This window comes from Nematostella vectensis, chromosome 4 (genome assembly GCF_932526225.1).
Source record: "Nematostella vectensis chromosome 4, jaNemVect1.1, whole genome shotgun sequence".
NCBI lineage: Eukaryota > Metazoa > Cnidaria > Anthozoa > Actiniaria > Edwardsiidae > Nematostella > Nematostella vectensis.
Genome location: NC_064037.1, coordinates 16,301,966 through 16,325,621, shown reverse-complemented (window position 1 = coordinate 16,325,621; position 23,656 = coordinate 16,301,966). Strand labels below are relative to the sequence as shown.

Below are 23,656 nucleotides of genomic sequence, written 5' to 3'. Positions count from 1 at the left end.
AAATAATAAAAAAATCCCCTTGCCTGTTAGCGACTCTTTGGGAATCATAAAAGGTGTCTAATAATTTAACACCAAAAGATTGCTGTTTCCTATCTTTTAAGTCCTTCGATGTTAGGTTGCATTTAAATTTCTTGAATTATTTTGTTTTCTTTGACAGCGTCTCTTGGTCTAACTAATTATCAAGACGTCGCATAGTTATGCTCTCATCGCAATAAGATTTATTAGCGAACAGTCATGTCTCTAAAAGCGTTTATAAGCATGCATATTTTTAGGATATGCACCAATCAATAACAAGTAGATAAAAAAAAAACAAATGAAATTTCAATTTCAGCATTAGGGTTTGACCGGGTGCTCAATGAGCCGAGCAAGGCAAACAAACTCCAGTCACGTAATACATGCGTCATTAACTCTCTAATTCCATGAACTGTTTATTTAAACCACGAGCTTACAAACAAGCTATGCAAATGCCCGCGGCGTGGCAGTGACAGGATGTATTTGATGATATTTTAGGGTTACGCGGGTGGAAAGCTGTGATAGTTACTGGTTAACCATACTATTATCTTTCGATCTCCGGGTCGTGCGCAGCTTGATATCTGACCCTGTAGAAGGGGTGGCGATGATTTGAGTTGCGACAGTTCTAGCTGACTTCACGCGGTGATACATCTCAACTTCTTACTCTAGCAAGTCTTCCTTCAAAACAACTGAAGATGGCACTCTTAAGGAATCTCACGGCCGCTATTGGCAACCTTACGGGCCCTAGCACAAACATCGAGAACACTCCTCTGTCAATACTGATAGGATACAGTTTACTGTACTTGGTGACTTATATCGTAGCTGTATTGGGTAATATAATGGCTCTACTAACATGCTACAAGAACTACCGCATCACTACCTCCATTTTACTTGTTTACATTGCAAGTTTAGCTATCGCAGATCTCTTATTTACATTCCTCACAACGTTTGATTTCGTTTATTTTTTCACCGAGAACTGGGTCGGAGGAAATCCTCTGTGCAAGCTGCAAGGATTCTTAGTAGAGACGTCGTACTCTGCGTCGATTTTAACCCTCGTCGCGATAAGCTATGAACGCTTGCGCAGTGTCGCCGCGAAGGGCTTGGCTCGGAGTCAGAGGATTGAGCGGAGGACGATCATCTGCAAGCTCATTTGGGTCGTGTCCGCCATCATCTGCGCCCCTCTATTGTACGGTTACTCTGCCGTTCAGCATCCATACACCGGGAAAACTCTGTGCGTAAACAGGGTGACATGGGGGGATGACGGGAGACAGATCTACTACGCCATCCACGCGGTCATAATCTACTGCATCCCGCTTGTATTCATGGTCTGGGCGCACTGGAAGATTTTTAGTTTCTTGAAGAAGCACGCGCACGGGAAGTCCGTTTCCGCTGTTGAGTCGAAACAGCGTAAAGTTACCCAAATGTTAGCGGTGGTAACTTTGATCTTTGTCTCGTGCTGGACTCCTTTTATCTTGGTGCGTGCACTGCGGTACTTCTTCGTGTACGAAGGACTGGAAATCTGGAAACTCACCCAATTGATAATAATCATCAACAGCGCAGTCAACCCCATACTCTACTGTTTCTACAGCGGTCAGTTCAGATCTTCTTTCAAGGATATGGTGAAATGCCGCTGGCACCTGACGATTCGAAGGGGATCGTCGCGAAGGTCGAGTCGAAAGACGACGAGTCGCTCGCCAAATAGTTTCCAGTTGGACAGCATTGAACCTGAGGCTGAAAATATGGTATCAATCAGCCCTTCCTGGAAGCACCAAGGCCAGGTTAATAATGGTAAAAGGTATTCTGTCAGCGATGATATATGCGCGTAGCTAATACCGTATCTATTTCAATGAATATTATAACACCTCCTTGCATAGTAAGCGGTAGCTCTATTCTGATGATTTGCGACTTTAATAGCTGCGTAAAGTGCCAGCCTTTGACAACCCGCTGAATTTACACAGTTTGTTTCCTGCTAGCAGACGCCAGCCCAGCGAATTACAAAGAAAAGAGGCCTCTGCTAGCAGGAAATTGGAGAGTTTTTTGTTTTTAAAGCTATATAGCTACTGTCTGGGACCCTTTCATCCAGTACTTGCATTTTTTACCGGATTTCATTTTCCAGGCCAGAAAGGCCAGGCATGATAAAGAGTAGTTCAGATTACGCAATAGCTGTGTTGATGATACTGATGCTAGGGCTCAATAGATTTCAATGCGGAATCCTCGTCTGTGATTAATGGGGGATTAGGGAGCTTATTGAAAAAGTCACGGAATGACACGTACACTTTTTTATACGGGATGGGTCGACAAAGAGCAGATCGTCTTAAGTCGTACATACACAGATATAATTATTTTACACGAAATGGCTCGACACCCACACTTCTTTTATGACGTTTCCCGTTTCGTCTCAATTTGGACTTTGAGATAAATCATGTATTCTAGACAGACTCTATAGTGCAGAAGGCCAATGTCGCGAACAAAGTCACATACACAGAGTACGACACCAGCTTCAAGAGAGAAAACAATGATTTTATTTATGGTAATCAAAATTTGTTTTTCAAACTCGACAACGGGTCGATAACCCGTTGGCCTGGCCAAAAGTTTATTTTGTTAAAAAAGAATATCCAATCTTAGAAAAGCTAGGTTTGCCAATATATATATAATACTTGACTTTAGTAAGGATGCTGATCTAGGGTGGAGTGTGCGATACTGCGGAGACGAAAGGGAGGGATAGGAGTGAAAGGTTCCAAACGCAACAATTACAAACACACAAATATATCTAGTCGATATCTAATTTATTGATCTATGCAAAAGATTGCTTGATTCGTATGTTATCGAGAAAATAATTAAAACTAAAGAATGGATCAAATGAGACTGTGTTTGATGAAGCATTTATTATCAGGCTCATACAATTGCTAGTATAACTGTCTGTAAACAGTTAGAGAATAATTTGTACAATACAAAGTACATTTGTACTTCTCTATTGTCGTACTGTAATTTTGTTACAGAATATACAATTCCTTTTTCAAGGCAAATATACTTAAAGAATAAATAATTATAAAACCAAAGTAAATGTTGTCTTCTATGTGAAGATTGCCCGGAAGAATCCCGATCAATTCAAGGGCACAAAACGGATCTGTTCCGCCAAATATTTGTTCCGCAGCCCGTTTTTTTTGCTGGCTGGAAAGATGTTAGACCTCTCGGTTGCTGGGGGTTAAGGAATTGTTTTGGTTTTTCTTTTCTACTCATATTCTAGCGATTCTGGTAGTAATGTTCTGTCATTGTAAGGTATTTCAACGACATACACAAGTATTTAATGATCATGCATGCATTAAAAATAAGTTTTAGCTATTTATAGCTCAGTCGAGCCCTGCCAATCAGTAAACCTGGCATAACGGACCTCTTTAGGATCCCCTTTCGTGCCCGTTATAGCGGGGTGCTATTGTATCCAAACATAACAGAACGCATTCCCTTGTCCCTAGCGTGCCCGTTATAGCGAGGTTCTACTGCACCCGTAAATAACAGAAAACATTCCCTTGTCCCTAGCGTGCCCGTTATAGCGGGGTGCTATTATATCCAAACATAACAGAACGCATTCCCTTGTCCCTAGCGTGCCCGTTATAGCGGGGTGCTATTTTATCCAAACATAACAGAAAACATTCCCTTGTCCCTAGCGTGCCCGTCATAGCGGGGTTCTACTGCACCCGGTCATAACAGAAAACATTCCCTTGTCCCTAGCTTGCCCGTTGTAGCGAGGTTCTACTGCACCCGGTCATAACAGAAAACATTCCCTTGTCCCTAGCGTGCCCGTTATAGCGAGGTTCTACTGCACCCGGTCATAACAGAAAACATTCCCTTGTCCCTAGCGTGCCCGTTATAGCGGGGTTCTACTGCACCCGGTCATAACAGAAAACATTCCCTTGTCCCTAGCGTGCCCGTTATAGCGGGGTTCTACTGCACCCGGTCATAACAGAAAACATTCCCTTGTGCCTAGCGTGCCCGTCATAGCGGGGTTCTACTGCACCCGGTCATAACAGAAAACATTCCCTTGTCCCTAGCGTGCCCGTTATAGCGGGGTTCTACTGCACCCGTAAATAACAGAAAACATTCCCTTGTCCCTAGCGTGCCCGTTATAGCGAGGTTCTACTGCACCCGGTCATAACAGAAAACATTCCCTTGTCCCTAGCGTGCCCGTTAAAACGGGGCGGTGAACTGATTCCCGTCATAACAAAACACATTCCCATCTCTCTTCCTTGCCCGTTATAGCGGGGCTCTACTGAACCCAATAATAGCAGATTTCATTTCCTTGTCCCTTGCGTGCCCGTAATAATGGGGGTCAACTGACCCAAGTCATAACAGAGTATATTATATGGCCCCTTTCATGTCCGCTATAACGATATAACGGGTTCGTATACGCTAGAATGCCACGTGTCTGTAGTGTTGAACTGCTCTGCGCTCTCGCTTGGTGGTCTGTTTCTGCAGCCATTTCGTCACTTCTTTTCCATGTGCTTTCATCCAATTGATATTAGACTGAATCGTTTCGATCGCCTTCTTGCTCGCTCGTAGGGACCCAAGGATCTCGTCATGGTCTTTTATGAATTGCTTAAGCTAAAAGAAATTCATTCAAAATATAAAAGAAGGCCAATCGCACATCCATTTTATGCTCCCGCTCAATGCCGAGTCGCACAAAGCATCCATTTCCATCGGCTAATTCAATCAAGTAGCTGAGAAACTTTCAATCAAATGTCATTGATAAAATATTAGTTTTCAATCGTTGATGGTTATTATGAATTTCACTTGCAAATAAACCGCTGTATTTTCAAATATAAACAATAACAAAGGAGAAGGTGACATTCTTTAAACCTCGAGATAGGACATAGAAGATTGATGAAAGTGTGCGGTCATTAGCTGAGACCGTGCGCGACATATGGAAACCACGATCATATGGAAACCCCTTTGCGATAGGTTGCGATAATGCGGTCAAATCGTCAAATGATCGGCCTTTCCCTACCTCGTTGAGATGGAACTCATGGTTGAAGGATCGCGTGGTCCCTGAGATCATGTAGCCGAGTTCCATAGCGTCTTTACCAGTCCTGGAGAGAAAGGGGCTTATTATCATCATTCGTTTGGGGATTATTTACACCGTCAGGGAGAACAACAAGGTGGGAGGAGAGGGGGTGGAAGCCACGACATAGTGATCATAAACACGATCATGGTTAAGGGAAAGTAGGGGTGGGGGAGGGGGGACTAGAGAGGGTAAGGCAGGGTGGGAGAAGACGGACTTAGAAGAAGTGGGTGGTAGAGGGGAGGGGGGCAGTTTGACTAGGGGGTAGGTTGGGGGGACTTAGGAGGAGTGGGGTAGTAGAGGGAAGTGGGGCAGTTTGACTAGGGTGGGGGTGGGGCGGGCGGACTATGTGGGGGGGTGGGGGAATTATTTTTAAACGATACTTTTTTTTTATTTGTTAAAGATGACAAACCTTCTAATAATTTTGTCGAAGTTCATCCTAAAGTGGTCCCAAGCCAAAAGCTTGCCGTTCGGGTGGCCGGATACCTGTGCCAGCACGGATGTCATGTCCTGGGTACGAATCTTGGATTCATCCAATGTGTAATCCAGTAGGCTGATGATAATGATAAGACCAATTAGATTTCCCAATAGCTATCCATAAGTTTAGATAAAATCATATAACCGCTATGTCACGTGCCTTCCCTGATTGTACCAGTCCTTACCGTCCAAGCAGCCAGACATCTCGTGTACCCGTGAGCGCGTACATAATGCGTGATTTCTCCGTGGGGTCTATGGAGTTCTGGTAGCGCCCCCACAGGAAATCCCACTCTTTTTCGCCTCCGTATTTGACGGCTGTGTGGTACACCATGCCCCTCAGGTGAGGGCTAACCGTCATGCTAAACGCACATGAACAAGAAAGAGTTTAGAACCCAAGTTATGTCAGGCTTGAGCGTGTTGCGCAATGTAGCTAAGGTCTCTTATACCTCCCTCTAAGATCCGAAAACTCGACGAAGCGCAAAAAAAGCGTTGCGCCTAATGTGAGGCTAGTTCTCGCTATGACGCAATAAAAGACGAAAACCAGCTTAGCGCAAGCAAAAATCTTTAATATGCCAGACGATGAGCTTATTCTGGGGAGGTACTTATATAAGAAAGGCGATTATTTCAAAATTCGTTTTATCTCTAGATAAGAAGTACTTCTTTATAACGTGCAAGGTGTGAGAATCGTAACAAATTTTAATTTGTTACGATTCTCACACTTAAAAGATCAAAAGAAGATGATAAGATATTGTGGGTACATTGTGCCGGAGAAAGTTAATTACTCATTCGGGGGAGGCTGTCATTCGAGCACATACAATCAGCGCAAGTGCAAGTGCAAGAACATAAAGCCTTCTCTTGTGATAACATGTGAGTTGCGTGTGTCCCGGTTTAAATGTGTTCGACTGTGTTGCAGGGGTCCAAGAGCGCACGCTTCCTAGCATCGATTTTTTGCGTTCCAGTGTGAATTGCGTGCATTCCAGTGTGAATTGCATGTATCCCAGTGTGAATTGCGTGCATCCCAGTGTGAATTGCGTGCATTCCGGTGTGAATTGCGTGCATCCCAGTGTGAATTGCGTGCATCCCAGTGTGAATTGCGTGCGTCCCTGTGTGAATTGCGTGCATTCCGGTGTGAATTGCGTGCGTCCCAGTGTGAATTGCGTGCATCCCAGTGTGAATTACGTGCATCCCAGTGTGAATTGCGTGCGTCCCAGTGTGAATTACGTGCATCCCAGTGTGAATTGCGTGCGTCCCAGTGTGAATTGCGTGCATCCCAGTGTGAATTGCGTGCATCCCAGTGTGAATTGCGTGCATCCCAGTGTGAATTGCGTGCATCCCAGTGTGAATTGCGTGCATCCCAGTGTGAATTGCGTGCATCCCAGTGTGAATTGCGTGCATCCCAGTGTGAATTGCGTGCATCCCAGTGTGAATTGCGTGCATTCCGGTGTGAATTGCGTGCATTCCCGTGTGAATTGCGTGCATCCCAGTGTGAATTGCGTGCATCCCAGTGTGAATTGCGTGCATCCCAGTGTGAATTGCGTGCATCCCAGTGTGAATTGCGTGCATCCCAGTGTGAATTGCGTGCATCCCAGTGTGAATTGCGTGCATCCCAGTGTGAATTACGTGCATCCCAGTGTGAATTGCGTGCATCCCAGTGTGAATTGCGTGCATCCCAGTGTGAATTGCGTGCATTCCGGTGTGAATTGCGTGCATCCCAGTGTGAATTGCGTGCATCCCGGTGTGAATTGCGTGTCCTTATGTGAACTGCGTGCTTCCTTGTCTAAACTGCACGCTGATGTTATCTGATGTAATGTAAAATGGCATAAGAAAGTATTGATTACTAAGTCTTTTTAAGATGTTGAGTTTGTGTGGTCACATGACCTAACCTTTCGTTTTGCATCCACTTCCGGAATCCGGCTAACGCGACATTGACAACTTCCTCGTCTCCATGGGAACCAAGAGTAGACAGCACGCTACTGCGCAGGTACCTGAACACAAAACACTATACGACTAAGAATAAGGGGATGTCAACAACTAAAGTATTTGTCGTTTGTTTTAATACAAGGGAAAATGCGACTAGCGTAAAGCCATACCAAAGGCATCGAGTTATGACTATACGATAAAGACATCGAGTCATGACTTTACGACAAAGGCGTCGACTCATGACTATACGATAAAGACATCGACTCATGACTATACGATAAAGACATCGAGTCATGACTATACGATAAAGACATCGAGTCATGACTACACGATAAAGACATCGAGTCATTACTTTACGACTAAGAATAAGGGGATGTCAACAACTAAAGTATTTGTCGTTTTTTTTAATATAAGGGAAAATGCGGCTAGCGTAAAGCCATACCAAAGGCATCGAGTTATGACTATACGATAAAGACATCGAGTCATGACTTTACGACAAAGGCGTCGACTCATGACTATACGATAAAGACATCGAGTCATGACTACACGATAAAGACATCGAGTCATTACTTTACGACTAAGAATAAGGGGATGTCAACAACTAAAGTATTTGTCGTTTTTTTAATACAAGGGAAAATGCGGCTAGCGTAAAGCCATACCAAAGGCATCGAGTTATGACTATATACGATAATGACATCGAGTCATGACTTTACGACAAAGACGTCGACTCATGACTATACGATAAAGACATCGATTTATGACTATACGATAAAGACATCGAGTCATGACTTTACGACAAAGGCGTCGACTCATGACTATACGATAAAGACATCGAGTCATGACTACGCGATAAAGACATCGAGTCATTACTTTACGACTAAGAATAAGGGAATGTCAACAACTAAAGTATTTGTCGTTTTTTTAATATAAGGGAAAATGTTATACAGATGAAGTCTTGCTAACTGACTTAAGATCGAGGTTTAACCAGTTTACCGCGAACGGCAAACCGCAGGCAGCGGTTTGCGGTGTCACGTTAGTCACGATGTAGTCACGATAAGAGCCATTTAAAACGTGTAAATAACATCGCTATAACAAAACTGGTAAGAAAAAAAGGTCTTTGCATCGATAAGATTTGTTCGAAGCAACAGGTTTAACAAGAAGCTTTAATTCTGGCGCCATGTTTGTTTCATTTACACCGACCACTTTGACTCTGCGCTAATGAAATCATTCTCAAAAGTATTTTTCAATTGTAAAACAAATATCAGTTGAAAGTTAACACATAGTAAAAGCTAACTTTCTGTGTTAATAGTGGGATTTCGGTGTTCAAGAATACGAAAGACCTTGCCGTAAATGACTTACTTCTAGAAGGGTTCCCAGCCTTACAAAACGTGAACTTCGAACGGCAAACGCGACGGCAAGCCCTGGTCACGTGACCGCTTAAGGTTTGCGGTCAGCCGTAAATCGCGAAAAACCTGGATCTTAAGGTCTCTATTAGCAATATATAACGAGATTGGCGAATACCAAGTTGCTGTGAACATGAATATAAAAGCGGTTGGGTAGTTGAGGGGTGTGCGGTACTCACCTGTCCAGGATTGTTCCCTTGTCCTCCCAACCCAAGTACTTCTCGATCGGCTTCACTTTCTCAACAATGTATTTCTACCAGAGAAAATCCCACGAATCAATCAAGCTCCATTTTCTGAAGGGATAAATATCACCTTGCTTTGGGTTAAGAAAAGCTTAGCAAATAACTTACTCAGGTCGATAGTTCGCTCCAAAACAGGCCAAATCGAAACAAAATTAAAACAATCATTGTTTTAATTTGCTTGTTTAAATTCACATTGTCTCGCCACTCCCATTGTCACGCCACTCCCATTGTCATGCGACTCACATTGATCTATATGTCACTCACGTTGTAATCGCCGTACGCGGGAGTGAGGCTGAGCATTGAGCCGATGAAGCCGAGGTTTCCGAGCGCACTCGACCATGGGATATAATCGCGCTCATTGTGTAAGTATGACGTCAGGTCGAGGGCGGTGGTGAGCTTTAATAGGCCTGACCTGTATGGGCAAAACATCCACATCACGTGAGAGAAAGTGTAGCCTTTTGATGAGTAAAGTCGTTTGGTTGGCGGAATATGGCAGAGGTGGGGTACCCCGGGCCAATGGTGGTGGGTGTGATTAAATCAGATCTTGTTTCCTTTCTTAACTTGGTATATGATAGCTTATTGGAAGGGAGCAAATCCATATGCTTTCTCCTTTTTCTTAATTAAATTAAACTCTACTCAGGTATGACTAGAAAAGCTACAGACAAGCTGTAGAATAACTAGGTGGTCTGCGAAGGCGTGGTAGAATCAGGGAAAATAAGATCAACACAAGGTTGATTTGAATGGTATTTTTTGCGCCCTTGTGAAAGTTTTTTTTTCTGACGTTTCGAGCGTTAGCACTTCTCCGGAGTTGAGTGATTGCATTATGGTGCCCCCACCCATCCCCCTTCAGGTCACATAAGGCGCGGTTACCTGGCAAGGGCGAAAGAGTCGTCGATCAGACCACTTCTATCCGTCTGATGGAACACCTGAGGCAAACAGTTGACAGTTATATAGAATGGAACCTAAGAATCCTGGATGTGTAGCGTTCTTATTCATAGGGACTAGGGAGTATGGTAAGTTAGGGTATGAGGTTCCTTCTCGCGAAGAAATACGCACTGCCTTGCTCCAAATACCCATAGTACCTTGTGGTCAGAGTTGAGCTGTTTGATGAGTTGTTTCCAGTTCTCCTCGTCATAGTTCACGCGATAATAGCCCTTCTGCTCGACGTTGGCTTTGATCCACTTTGCACCAGTCACGGGGAGAGCAGCTGCGACAAAAAAAGAACGGCGTTATGGGAGAAGAAGGGTTTTATTGTAGAGAAAAATCTGAAGTTGAACCTTTACTACTATGCTAAATTGACGCAAGCTCACAACCACAATAAATGGTTTGTAATGATGGATTGTGTGACGGTGTACTTAGTGAATTGCGTGACGGTGTAAATGATGGATTGGGCGACAATGTACATGATGGATTATGTGACGGTGCCCATGGTCAGTTAGAATGTTCTATTCAGTTGAAATTGTTCTATTCTCGTTCTTCGTCTGTGGTGCACCAATCCAATATGGTGAAATCTTCTGATAGCTTCTACATGACCCATTGTGTGACGGTGTAAACGATGGATTGAGTAACAATCAATGTTCATGGTGGATTATGTTACAGTGCCAATAGTGAATTTGATTGCGTGACGGTGTTAGTTATGGATTGTGTGGCAATGTTCATGTATTGCGTGACGGTACCCATGGTGAGTTGAAATGTGTGACAGCGTACATTGCAGATAGCTTGACGGCGTACATGGTTAATTGGATTGCGTGACCCACCTGCAGTTTTGTTCATCCATACTGTTGTAGGTTTCCTCGGCGCATCTGAAGTCACATAGGTCAGCGGTACGTACCAGTTCAATCTACAACATGGTATTACTTCGTCATACGTGTCGTGTAAGTGTCTTTTGTTGTTTGGTATAGTGGGTATCCTGTAGAACCAGAGACTTCCCCAAGAAAATCAAAGATTCTTATATCCATACAATTGTCATTTGCATGACAGTAAGAAGACGAGTGATGCTGGAAAAGTTAGCTTGAACGACACAAAGTAGATGTTTCATGAGTCTAAAGCCTTAAATGGAGAGAAAACACGACCATTCTATCCCAAGATAGTATCTTTTCAGGAATGTTGCATGAAAAAATCATGATGGCTAGCCGGAACACATAACAACGAAAAACATGGCAAGACCCACAAACATGTAGCTGCAACAATGTTACCCAACAATATGTACAATATGTGGGTTTATGATGTTGATAATGCTTGCAATCAAAAAGAGACTGTCTGTGCCGGAACCCACGCACAAGAATCAAGTATCATAGCGTGCATTTATCCATTCTATAAGTAACACTTGCCCTTTTGCCTCGTCTTTATATTCAAATTGATTTGGGTTTAGATCCCTCATGAAACGCTGCTGATCTGCTAACCGCTGACCGGTTACGCCATTACGCTTAGCGGCCCGGTTTTCGCGAATAGTAACCACAGGGTACCCCTTCTGTGTAATCCACGTGTCCATGATAGCCTTGACGTCAAGCCCTTGACTGACCTGTCATTGATATTATCATTATCATCACTATCATGATGGTAATCATCAAAACCTTCAGCATCACCACGACCACAACTACAAAAAGCACCATCATTATCACAATTATCACCGTAGTCATTGCCGTCATTAACCATCACCGCCACCCTCGTCAATCACTATCTTCTTCTCTATCCCTATCATCATGACAAGAAATTACAATAATATCATCATCATATCATAATTACTACCAACATCATCATCGATAACTCTGGATAACTATCTTCTCTTTCATTTGCATCACTCTCACCGTCATTACCATCATTATCACCATCATCATCATCGCCATCACCATTATCAAATCGTCGTCGTCATCGTCATTATCATCATCATCATCATCATCATCATCTCTTGATAAGTATCTTCTTGGATATCATCACCAATCATTATCATCACCACCACTATCATCATCATCATCAGCGTCAGCGTCATCATAATAGTCACCATCAACATCATCACATCACCATCAGACAATATCCTTATCCTCATCGCCATAATGATCAGCACTAACAACATTTTCATCTCTATCATATCATAATTATCATGATTGCTTCCACAACGTACCGTGCTCAAGGCCTGCCACAAGTCATCTGCTTCAGCGTTCCCGTATGCGTGCTTTTTCAGATAGTGCTACAAGCACAACAAAAGTTACAGATGTGCTGTCATGCGTGACTCACCCACATACACCAATAGTAACACATGTGCTGTCACGCGTGACTCACCTCAACACACCTGCCATGCGTTACTTGCAGTTCATTGCAGGCGTTGGAATATGGGGGGTACGACATAGAAACATACAGAAAAAAATTTGGGGCACAGCCACGCCCCTTCTGCTCATACCCTTATAATTTTGAAAACTATTGGAAGGTCGCGTGCCCTGAGAGGTACGCTCTGATTTAGCGATACTCACCTCAAGACCTTTCTGGAATGCCTTATCTCCTAAGAAGTTTCTCAACATGCGAATCACAGATGAACCCTAAGGAGAAAATGTGAAAGCGGGAAATTTTTAGCGGAGGAAAAGTTATCTTCTAATTCTAGCAAAAAATATATGTGAAGTTTGAACGTATTCAAACGGCGTTTTTTTCGCTTTCTTTGAGTATTATCTAAATTGGCTAATATCAATATACCTTATTGTATGAGATAGCGTCGAATATCTCTGTGATCTGACTTGGGTTTGTGACAGGTACTGAGATTGGGTGGGTGTTGGCCATACTGTCTACTTGAAGGGCGACTTGGTGAGTCTCAGACACGAATTGGTCGAGCTGTGGGAAAAACAATACAAGAGCAACGTTTGCAACGGTCGAAACTTGAAAAGTTGAGATGAATGTACGGTCTAATTACAGCAGGTGTACGTTATATTGCAAGTGTGGGGTGTTATGATTGTTATGTTGACAATGATGATGATGGTGTTGGTGAGTAAATGATTATGATGATAATTATTAAATGATGAAGTTGATGATGATCAAATGCTGATGAGTATCTACTATTATTTGGTGATCTGTTCATGTTTATATTGGCTTGTTATCATGTCATAGATATCACATATCTTATTATATTTTCATTATTTTTAGCTGGTTCCATGTCTCACCACTTTCCAGTCCTTTGCGAAGTGATCCGTCCCCATGTATTCCACGTAGTTGGCAAATCCCTCATTCAGCCACAAGTCGTTCCACCATTTCATGGTAACGAGATTTCCAAACCACTACAGGGAAACATAAGTACATGACAAGAGACCATGATATAAGAGAACGAATCCCCGTGGCCCATGATAACGTCCATGAAAGCTATTTTTAGATTGCGCGAGCTTGTCAATCATAGCATCCATATATGGTTCATCGCGCCATATTTGGTTATGGGCACCACGAGCTAGTACAAATTCACACCAACTTTTTTTCCCTCTGCACTTCTTTACTTCGTTCGCTACCTGTTTTTATCCTTTTAGCTGCTCTTCAAGGCTCATGATCACAATGCTACTCATGGGGTGGTGTCCTGTTATCTGTTAAGTTATCTAATGTTCAGTTATCTAAATGTTATATAAATAATTGAACGGAAAGACGTCGGGGAGACGGTGAATTTGGAGTTCATTCAAGATGCATCGTGCAGACTCCTAACAATTTATTTTTCTCTGCAATTCGGTGAGATAGAATACCTAGGCATTTTCAGAGTCTATGTTATGTATGTTATGTATACAAGAAGGCCTTTATTTTTCTTTGATTTATAACATTTTTAGATGAATGAACTTCAATTTTTCACGCAAATGTTCAGAAATCATGTCACTCAAGAAACCCTTGTCATTGGAATAAGATTTACTTTATTATAAAGACTTGAAATCTTTTATTTCTAATATCAGTATGAATATAATGGTATTAAGTTCTGGATGTATCTTTTTCATTAAAAGGGAATTGGAAGAGATTTGTGTTTTGTAAACACAGATTTATGATTGATTGTTGTGTTATAATTTGCGAATCAGCAGTGAAAACTTTTACTGGGGAAATCGATCCCAGAGCCTAAAATCACGCACTTTATGCATTTCAATGTCCCAGAAACGGTTGATTGGCACCAGCGTACTCTATGGAAGATCATTTTTACAGCGTTCGTAAAAAAAGAAGGTATTTTCGGATACGAGTGGGGGGGGGGGGGGGGGGGGGGGGGTTGGAGGGTGCGGTGGATACCCATCCCGCTTTTTGAATAAAAAGAATTGACAAGTCACTTTGTTTGAAGAGAATAAATGTCTGAGGGACGGGAGGTACTGTCCTTCGCCTTTTTAACGTTGCTGACGCGACAAATCCAATTCAGCATGAAGTTTTGTAAGATCTATGTAGTGACCAGAGTGACCTACTAAACCTAGTAACCTAGTAAACCACTTGATCAGTTATAAGCCGTCTATGCGACCATTATCCACCCCCATTTTGAAATCCTGGATCCGCCCCTGGTGCTATTTCTCAGTACAAGATAAGCCGGTATTTTGCCACTTACCTGATGAGCAAGCTCGTGTGAGACCACGATCGCCACATCTTGCTTGTCAGCGGCACTCGCTGATAGCGGGTTGCTAAGCAAGTAATGTTCCCTGAACGTCATTAGACCCCAGTTCTCCATAGCGCCTGCCGCGAAGTCGGGCACTGCAACAAGGTCTTCAGAGGGAATGTCACAGGTTTTAATATTAAAGAACAGGTTTTAATATTAAAGAACAGGTTTTAATATTAAAGAACAGGTTTTAATATTAAGAGCCTCTTACAGCCACCATCTTGCAAGGAAAACTAATTGTGTAAAAGCATCCATTCCCATCGGCTGATTTGGTACAGCAGTTGTAATATTTGTTTCGATTGAATTCGGAATATAAAATATACGACTCGTTCTTTAGGTGGTTATTTAGAGATGTCTTCTCACAATTTGTCTTACTGAAAAGAATAACAAAGATGTGGCTGACAACGCCTCTTTAACTCGTGACAAACCAATACGCCTGTTTTGGCCAACGTTCTACAAGATCAAAATAGGGAAGCGGATATCTTAATTTGTATAAGCTATACCTCAACGGCCCACTTATAGCTCAATATTCATAATGTCGGCATCATATTTTTCTTTACCTTTAGCATTACGCGTTTATAAATTCTTACCGATTTTAGGTAGAGGATAAGGAATATTGAAGAACTTTTCGTAGTATGACAAAACGTTCTTAGCCACGCTCAACGCGAGTTTTGTAGAGTCCAAAGCTTCTTTCTGCGCCCAGACGCGGACCTGGAATCAGTGGGGATTTAAGCAATCGCGTGTCAGAAAGCACAAGACATCAATAAACTAACAAAGTAACAAAGCTACGATTACGTGCGTGCGGTCAACCAATGAGAACGTTATCCAACGGTCACGTGTTCTTAACAAACATGGTAATAAACGGTAGTACATTAATAAATACACAATCCTACGGTAACGTGTGTATGGTGAACCAAAGTGTGCTTTGATTTGATAGAGATAGCATGAAGTCACGTGTGTACGAAAAAACGCAATGAGAACGCAATTTTACGTTTAGGTGCTCATAATAAAACAATACAAGCGTAAAAATGGAGTAAAGTGTGTATGATAAACCATTGAGAACGCAAATGGTCACGTGTGTATAATGAAGCAATGAGAGCGCAATCGTATTGCCACGTGTGTTCAACGAACCAAAACTAGCGCAAATCCTACGCTCACGCTTTATTTTAAATCTAATGATAGCGCAATCGATTTCAATCGCATGCGAGTGGTTAAGATATGAGATTTCAAGGTTATGGTCACGTATGTTTGACTACAGTAATATGCAACAAGGTCATGGTTGTCGTGCAAATAAAACTGCAAGAGTATGGTCACGTGTTATGCCCCGACTGCATGTGGTTGTGGACCCCGGTTACGGTGTATTGCTATAGTTACAGGGCATTGCTATGGTGACAATGCTTGCCTGACACCCTTAAATTCCTGAGCCTTCCTGAGCTTTACATATGATTGGATAAAAGGGCATTCGCGCCTGGGTTAACTTCAACCTGCTTTCTAGGAACCCGGCCTTGGGCTCTTACCTTTGGGCTCTTACCTTTGTGCTCTTACCTTTGTGCTCTTACCTTTGGGCTTACCTTTGCTCTTACCTTTGTGCTCTTACCTTTGTGCTCTTACCTTTGGGCTCTTACCTTTGTGCTCTTACCTTTGTGCCATTAGGTGTCTCGGCTTCCGTGGACTCAAAGTCGGACACGATGAACGCCACAAGATACGTGCTCATCTTCACGCTTTGTTTGAATCTCGTGAGCACGTTCCCGTCATCCATCTGGACGCGTTTGCTCTGAGGCATATTGGATATAGCGCGCATGCCTTTCTCGTGAATCATGCTGATCACAAACACCGCTTTGAATTCGGGTTCGTCAAAGCATGGGAATGCTGCGCGCGCATCCGTGGACTCGAACTGTGTTGTGGCCAAGTTCCTTGAGAAGAAAAAAAAAGATCTCATTGACGTTTCCGTATTTTGGCCTTTGAGGTTTATGAATGTCCTTAAGGGTTATGTATGCCCTTGATGACCAAGGGTGGCTAAGCTGTCTTAGGATCTATATGCCAATAGGACGAAGGACGCCCCGCGTGGTTTAGCGTGGTTTTCAGAAAACGTGACATAAGTTATATGCGAAAGATTACTTACCTAACTTCTCCGTTCCTCGTCTTGTATGAGCTCTTGTAAAATCCTGCCATCTTATTCGATAGCTCCCCACTGAACTCCAACTTGATCGTGAACTTTTGACCTTTGACTAATCCCTGCTTGGGCTCCAACAATAACTGCTCGAGTTTCTCGTTGAGAAGCATCCGCGCAATCTTCACGTTTTCCTTTTTGTCGTTAACTAATCGATACGACTTGATTTTTAGCTTTTTTGAATGAAGAACAATGTACTTAGTGTTTTTCACGACTTTGATATCAATGGCGGCCTTTCCAGTAAAGTCGAACTTTCCAGACAGTACCGGATGCATAGTCAGTGTGTACTTTGTGGGGACCACATCTTTTGGAAGCCGTATGTCTTTGTGAGGAAAGTCATCATTTGAGACAACAGAACGTCCGTTGCGCTCAAATTTTCCTTGGCCAGCCGAGGAAAACTTATGATGAATCTCCTCTATTTTATCTGTGAAGTAGCTGGCGGCTCTCCTGTATAAATTCATGTCTTGTTCTGAACTTCTATAAACCGCCGTGAATACAAAAATGGTCATTCCGCCAAATGCTATAAGAAAGGTCAATGAAATAGCGCAAAGCCTTTGCTTAAACATCCTCCGATCTCCCGGTGCCATTTTTCTGCCTCCGTGAAAGCGCGACAGGTTGAATAAATCGCGTCAGTTCCTTCTCCGGTTGCGGATTGAACTGGCCAATCTAAAACCTGTTTTACCTGTTGCTTGATACGGCCTTTAGTGCGAGTGAAACTCTAAGAAAACTCTCTAGGCAAATTGCTGATCTTAAAAAGTGTAATGGTTGCAAAATGGACAAACTTAAGATAATATTTCTATTTTCTTAAGCTGTGAAATACCTGTGACAAACACCATGAGATACAAAAGAAGACCTGTTGTATTTTCCCGTTTGTCCCTAATTTTGACTGCAATAAATTGTTAATGAGAATATCGTAAAAGCAAACTAGTTGTTGTAAGTAAAATGCCAAAAAGAGAAAACAAAATGGGTGTTTGAAGAGTTAGAATCAGTAATTGATAGGATAATATAGTGTATTAAAGTCCCTATGCCCGTGCACACAGAAGCCTAGTCCTAGGCGTTCTTAGCGGGTTTCCTGTGCTCGTAGATAAACCGTAGTAGCCTGGGACGAGATACCGGTTTCCTTTGCTCGGAGATGAACCGTGAGGTAGCCTGGAGGATGGGACGAGCTCCTGTGACGACATAACTCTTACCATCCACCAGAAACCTAACTACAGGAAACCCGGTAAGAACGCCTGGGACTTAAAAATCAGAAGAAAGCTCTGCTAGCAAGACAAACCGGCCTTTTTGTTTTGTAATGGCGGCGTTTTACCGGCGAACTGTCACATTTTGGCAAATGCGAAGAAAACTAGATCAAACTAATGGTTATAATTTTCTTTATGACTTCCTCATTATAAAACAAATCTTTTGTGCAGTATGGTTTTAATGCTGAACAGTAAGTCAAAACAGCGACTGAAGTCAGCCTTTCGTACCTTTACTCCACTTTACTCGAAAGATTCACCACAACGATTTTGTTTGTTTTCGCCAGAACACGCGCATGCGCATACGTTATTCAACACTGTCTGCTAGCCAAGCGTAAAGGTCATTGGGCTCCAGGCTCTCTTAGTCACAAGGATCTCGGCAGACGCTGCATATAAACTTCCACCAATTCATCTTTTCTACTGCAAGACTGCACGATCTACTAAAAGATTTCCTGATCTTGGTTTAAAGGTGAAAATAGTTAGCACTTAAACACGAATTGTGAAATTATGCACGAACTAATAACAAATTTGTTGTGATTGTAATGTTATAGCCAAGTATGAGGATGCATCACTATTCAAAACAATATTATTAATGAACACCATATTATTATTATAATCCCATTATTACATGTTAATTTGGAACAGATGGCTTTTTCATACAGGGATCTTCATTCTCCATCGTTCTTAGTAATATTTTCTTGGTAATTTTGATCTGGTTGCATCAGCCATACTTTTTCTGGCTTCGAACACCGATATAAAACGAAATGTTTTAGCTCGTCCACCGTTTCGTTATCTACTGTTATTTTAGTGTACCGATATTCCAGGTTTCTTACTTGATAGACCAGTGTTTATGTAAGTGTTTGACGATCTGGAACCAGGGTAGTCTAATTGCGCATTCGAACACGGTACTATTTATGTCGGGTAATTATGCAAGTTATTAATTACGCTGGCGTAGCGGTCCTTGGCCTGAATACTAGAGTTATCTGGTTATCGAGAATGTTTTGTTAGACTAAGTTCTTTTATGGATATAGAGTATATAAAGATCGTTTATTTTTGTTGTATGTTTGCAAAATTGTTGAATCGTGACCTTGACGCGTTGTTGATCTTGCCCCTTCTCACAAGAGCGGTACTTGTTGTCATATTATTTTGTGTTTTAGCTGATTCCGGGGAAGGGGGTGCGCATTTTTTAGACGAGTGTTATAATTGTAAAAACTCTAAAAAACCTCTTTTCGACTCAAGCCAAGGTCACGAGTAAGTCACGCAATCCTGCTGAAGTCTGAAGTCGTCATGCAGTCCTTCTATAGCCTTGTTCCTTTTGTCGGTCACGCAATTCTGCTATAGTCCTTCTCTGTGTCGGTCACGCAATTCTGCTATAGCCCTTCTCTGTGTCGGTCACGCAATTCTGCTATAGCCCTTTTCTGTGTCGGTCACGCAATTCTGCTATAGTCCTTCTATGTGTCGGTCACGCAATTCTGCTATAGTCCTTCTCTGTGTCGGTCACGCAATTCTGCTATAGTCCTTTTATGTGTCGGTCACGCAATTCTGCTATAGCCTTTCTAGGTGTCGATCACGCAAGTTCTTTTCAGTTTTTCCGTTTTTTTTTTTTAAATAAGGATTATATAAGTTTCCTTATATAAAAGTGACCGCGTTTTGCAAAAAAACGACAGTTTTTGTCTAAATTTACTTGATGTGCAGCCTTTCTCTGTGTCGATCACGCAATCCTGCTATAGCCCTTCTATGCTATTCCTTGTTCTTTGCTGGTCACGTAATACAGCCATATCCCAAGAAATAGGCGTTAGAAACTAAACCTCAATAACTCGACAACGCTCGAACCGTCCGTGGGAATACTCGTTTTTGGAGGAGTAAAAATTATATCACTTTTTAACCTTGTGTTGATTTATTTAAACAATGAATTGACCCTGAAAAAAACGGCTTGACATAACATGATTTGAACTTTGTTATTTCCAAGTGTAGTGACGTATTTTTATTGATAACAGGGTTTAACCAGCACATCATGCAAATACTAGACAGCGCCATCGTCCCCAATGTCTACTTTTTGGCGGGTACCCTGATTTTACTCATCGTACTGGCCGTGATATACTGGGTAGGAGTAAGCAGCTTTAGAGTACTTAAAGGTCTAAACATCCCCGGCCCACCCCCCCTGCCGTACATTGGTAATCTCCGAGACATCCAAAGGCTTGGTGGAATCCATGTCGCCCCAGTTCGACTTATGCAGGAATACGGGAAGGTGTTCGCTTGGTCTGTTGGTAGAACCCCTGCAATCGTCGTGGGCGACCCCGAGATTCTCAAACACGTGATGGTGAAAGAGTTCCAGAACTTCCGTAACAGGTTCCTATTGTTCAGAGACACACGCAGCGAAATGCGGCATGGGATGTTCTCTGCCACTGACGACAAGTGGAAGCGTATCCGCTCAACACTGACGCCAACATTCACATCCGGGAAACTGCGACAGATGACCCCAAAGATGAGAGAGTCATGTGACACACTGATGGATAAGATTGGCAAAGTGGCAGACACAGGTGAGAGGATGTTAAGAACGAACCCGTGGACGACCGTGGGGTATATGGAACCATTCATTATTTATGCGAGGAAGTGGGCTGGCAACTTTTATACTTTTTAAAGAATATCATGACACCTGGAGGGGGTATAGACAACAAAGATAGCCCCCCATCCCCTGATCCCACTTATAAAAGCATACTTTATTATGAAAGCGAGAGCAATGGTGAAGGCTTTCAGCATGTCTTGGAATTACCTCTTCGTCAAACTCGATCTCGAGCAAAACATTCAAAAACAAACAAATCAATATCCAAAGTACCTTAATCAGACTTGCATCTAGTCATGCCGTCGACACTGGAGCGCCTAGATTTATTTTGCAATTTGATTGGCTGAACAGCAAATTCTTTGCTCTGACATTTGCTCTTGACCAATAAAAACGTTGTCTAAATTCGCTGACTCCACGAGAAATTAAAGAATACTTTGGGCATTCATATCATCCATATGGCAATTTTGTAAATCAGCAAACAGTATTTTATGCTGAAGATTTGACCGTATCAAAACTTAAATGTGTTTAAGTGTACATAGGAAAAGTAGGTGACCCCCAACATGTGTTTCCATATTTTGTGATACCCCTCCCCCCCCCCCCCCCACTTGATGGTGTTGAATTTATGGGAACCCTCTCCCTAATTCTTGCCAGCCCACACGAGTGGTGGCGAGACCACGGGATGATCACGAGTCAGGGAAAAACCATAGACCGTGTGAGTTAAACCACTGGATGCTCAGAGAAAACCCATAGACCGTGTGAGTTTCAGGTTAAACCACTGGATGCTCAGGGAAAACCCATAGGTGGTAGGCCAGAAAGTAAACCCCTCCCCCTCGAATATATATTGGAAGACATGTATCAAATAAAAGCCCTTTCATGGGGATTCCAAAAATGTATTTTTACGCTCCAACCCATAACCTATATTGCAACGTGACATATAATATGACCCATGTTATGACGTGACATATAATGTGACCCATATTATGACGTGATATATATCGTAAACTTCAACGCTTCAATATTGTAACGTGACATATAATATGACCCATGTTATGACGTGACATATAATGTGACCCATATTATGACGTGATATATATCGTAAACTTCAAGGCTTCAATATTGTAACGTGACATATAATATGACCCATGTTATGACGTGACATATAATGTGACCCATATTATGACGTGATATATATCGTAAACTTCAACGCTTCAATATTGTAACGTGACATATAATATGACCCATGTTATGACGTGACATATAATGTGACCCATATTATGACGTGATATATATCGTAAACTTCAAGGCTTCAATATTGTAACGTGACATATAATATGACCCATGTTATGACGTGACATATAATGTGACCCATATTATGACGTGATATATATCGTAAACTTCAACGCTTCAATATTGTAACGTGACATATTATATGACCCATGTTATGACGTGACATATAATGTGACCCATATTATGACGTGATATATATCGTGACGTGACAAAACATAAGCTCATAAACGTTAAAAATGTCTTTTCTTAATTCCCAGGTGAAAGTGTGGATATCTTGGGCATGTTTTGTCAAATGACCTTGGAGGTAATACTTTCTACGGCGTTTGGCATCGACTCTGAAGTCCAGAAGAACCCTAACAACACATTCAGTGACAAGGCGAAGGAGATTTTCAAATCTCCCACTTTCTTGCGCATGTTTTTGATGCTCCCGTTTGCTTCTGTCTTCTTCAAAATCTTCCGATTTCTCATCCATAATAACAATATGAAGTATTTCATAGACCTCTCTAAAGAGATCCTCAGCAAAAGGCACGATAAAACATTCAACCGGAAAGACTTTGTGGATCTAATGCTGTCGGCAGTAAACCCCGACGGTAGCCGAAAGCTTTCCGATCCGGAGATCATTGCGCAGTCGGTGACTTTCCTTCTGGCTGGACACGAAACGAGCAGCAACGCGCTTTCCGCCACAGCGTATTACTTGGCCCTTAACCCAGAGGTACAAGAGCGCTTGAGACTTGAGATCAGGATGGCTGCCGAAACCAACTCGGACAAATCTCCCCATGAGCTAGCCAATGATTTGGAGTATCTGGACTGTGTGGTGAATGAAGTATTACGCCTCCACCCCCCAGTTCACACGATGAACCGAGAGTGCGCCCAGGCTTGTGTCATCAATGGCATCACTATCCCGGCTGGCATGGACGTCACGATCCCATTCTATTCACTGCACCACGACCCGGACGCATGGCCAGAACCGGACAAGTTCGACCCGGAGCGATTTCGTGGTCCTGCAAAGGAATCCAGGCATCCATTCCAGTTCATTCCTTTCGGCGCCGGACCGCGTAACTGCATCGGGATGAGATTCGCTCTGAATGAAGTCAAGTTGGTTTTGTTCCAGATTCTCTCCAAGTACAAGTTTGTCCGGTCTCCCGACACTCAGGTTCCACTTGTTCTCATTCCTGGGGCGACCCTCATACCGCGTGACGGAATCTACCTGAGGATCGAGACTGCATGACTTCCTGTGTGACTTCCTTGCTTTACCAGACACTATGTGTTAATTTTTTATCAACTGGTAACGCATTGAACGCTTAATGATATACACCTATTCAAATAAGGTCGCTCTCGGTTGTCCATGTATTGTAAAACGCAGTGCTTCATGGGTATGAAATAGATAAGCCAGATCGAGTCTTCAGTATTATAGTAAATGGGGGTTCTGCTCTGGTGGATCGTGGATCAACCTTGAGGCTTGCCCAGACTTGCTCGTCCCGTCTTTGGAAACCGTGGAAGCCAAGATAAAAATTTGTAAAAGACGTAATACTATGCTTAGAATATTGAATTAGCGTTCTTATTGTATTTATAAGTATTAAAAGGCCTTTTAGAAAAGTAGATAAGCCAAGCAGTAGGAAACAGAGCGTCGCAGTCGGGGATAGTCTGCAGACACAAAAAAAAGGTTTAGTTCCATATAAAATTAAAGTGCTTTCTAAGGTGTCTCTA

The 23,656-nt window shown here is 42.5% G+C and overlaps 3 protein-coding genes across 3 annotated transcripts; 2 read left to right on the top strand and 1 right to left on the bottom strand.

Annotated features, from left to right (window-relative positions):
- Positions 1-403: 403 nt before the first annotated feature.
- On the top strand, positions 404-3,071 carry LOC5513953 (QRFP-like peptide receptor). Its single transcript, XM_001634109.3, has one exon. The coding sequence runs from the start codon at positions 708-710 to the stop codon at positions 1,836-1,838; it is 1,131 nt and encodes a 376-aa protein (XP_001634159.2). The 5' UTR covers positions 404-707; the 3' UTR covers positions 1,839-3,071.
- LOC5500993 (aminopeptidase N) lies at positions 2,883-17,711 on the bottom strand. The gene is made up of 19 exons (XM_048726081.1): positions 16,814-17,711; positions 16,331-16,604; positions 15,282-15,402; positions 14,644-14,798; positions 13,256-13,369; positions 12,795-12,929; positions 12,578-12,643; positions 12,232-12,297; positions 11,441-11,631; positions 10,868-10,950; positions 10,193-10,317; positions 9,981-10,036; positions 9,375-9,522; positions 9,048-9,121; positions 7,429-7,530; positions 5,731-5,904; positions 5,481-5,621; positions 5,015-5,096; positions 2,883-4,611 (listed from the first exon to the last, which is right to left on the bottom strand). Exons 1-19 carry the CDS (start codon positions 17,446-17,448, stop codon positions 4,420-4,422), a joined length of 2,934 nt encoding a protein of 977 aa, XP_048582038.1. The 5' UTR covers positions 17,449-17,711; the 3' UTR covers positions 2,883-4,419.
- Positions 17,712-17,973: 262 nt separating this feature from the next.
- On the top strand, positions 17,974-23,656 carry LOC116619106 (cytochrome P450 3A29). The gene is made up of 4 exons (XM_048726084.1): positions 17,974-18,083; positions 18,387-18,568; positions 20,097-20,639; positions 22,207-23,656. Exons 3-4 carry the CDS (start codon positions 20,114-20,116, stop codon positions 23,175-23,177), a joined length of 1,497 nt encoding a protein of 498 aa, XP_048582041.1. The 5' UTR covers positions 17,974-18,083; positions 18,387-18,568; positions 20,097-20,113; the 3' UTR covers positions 23,178-23,656.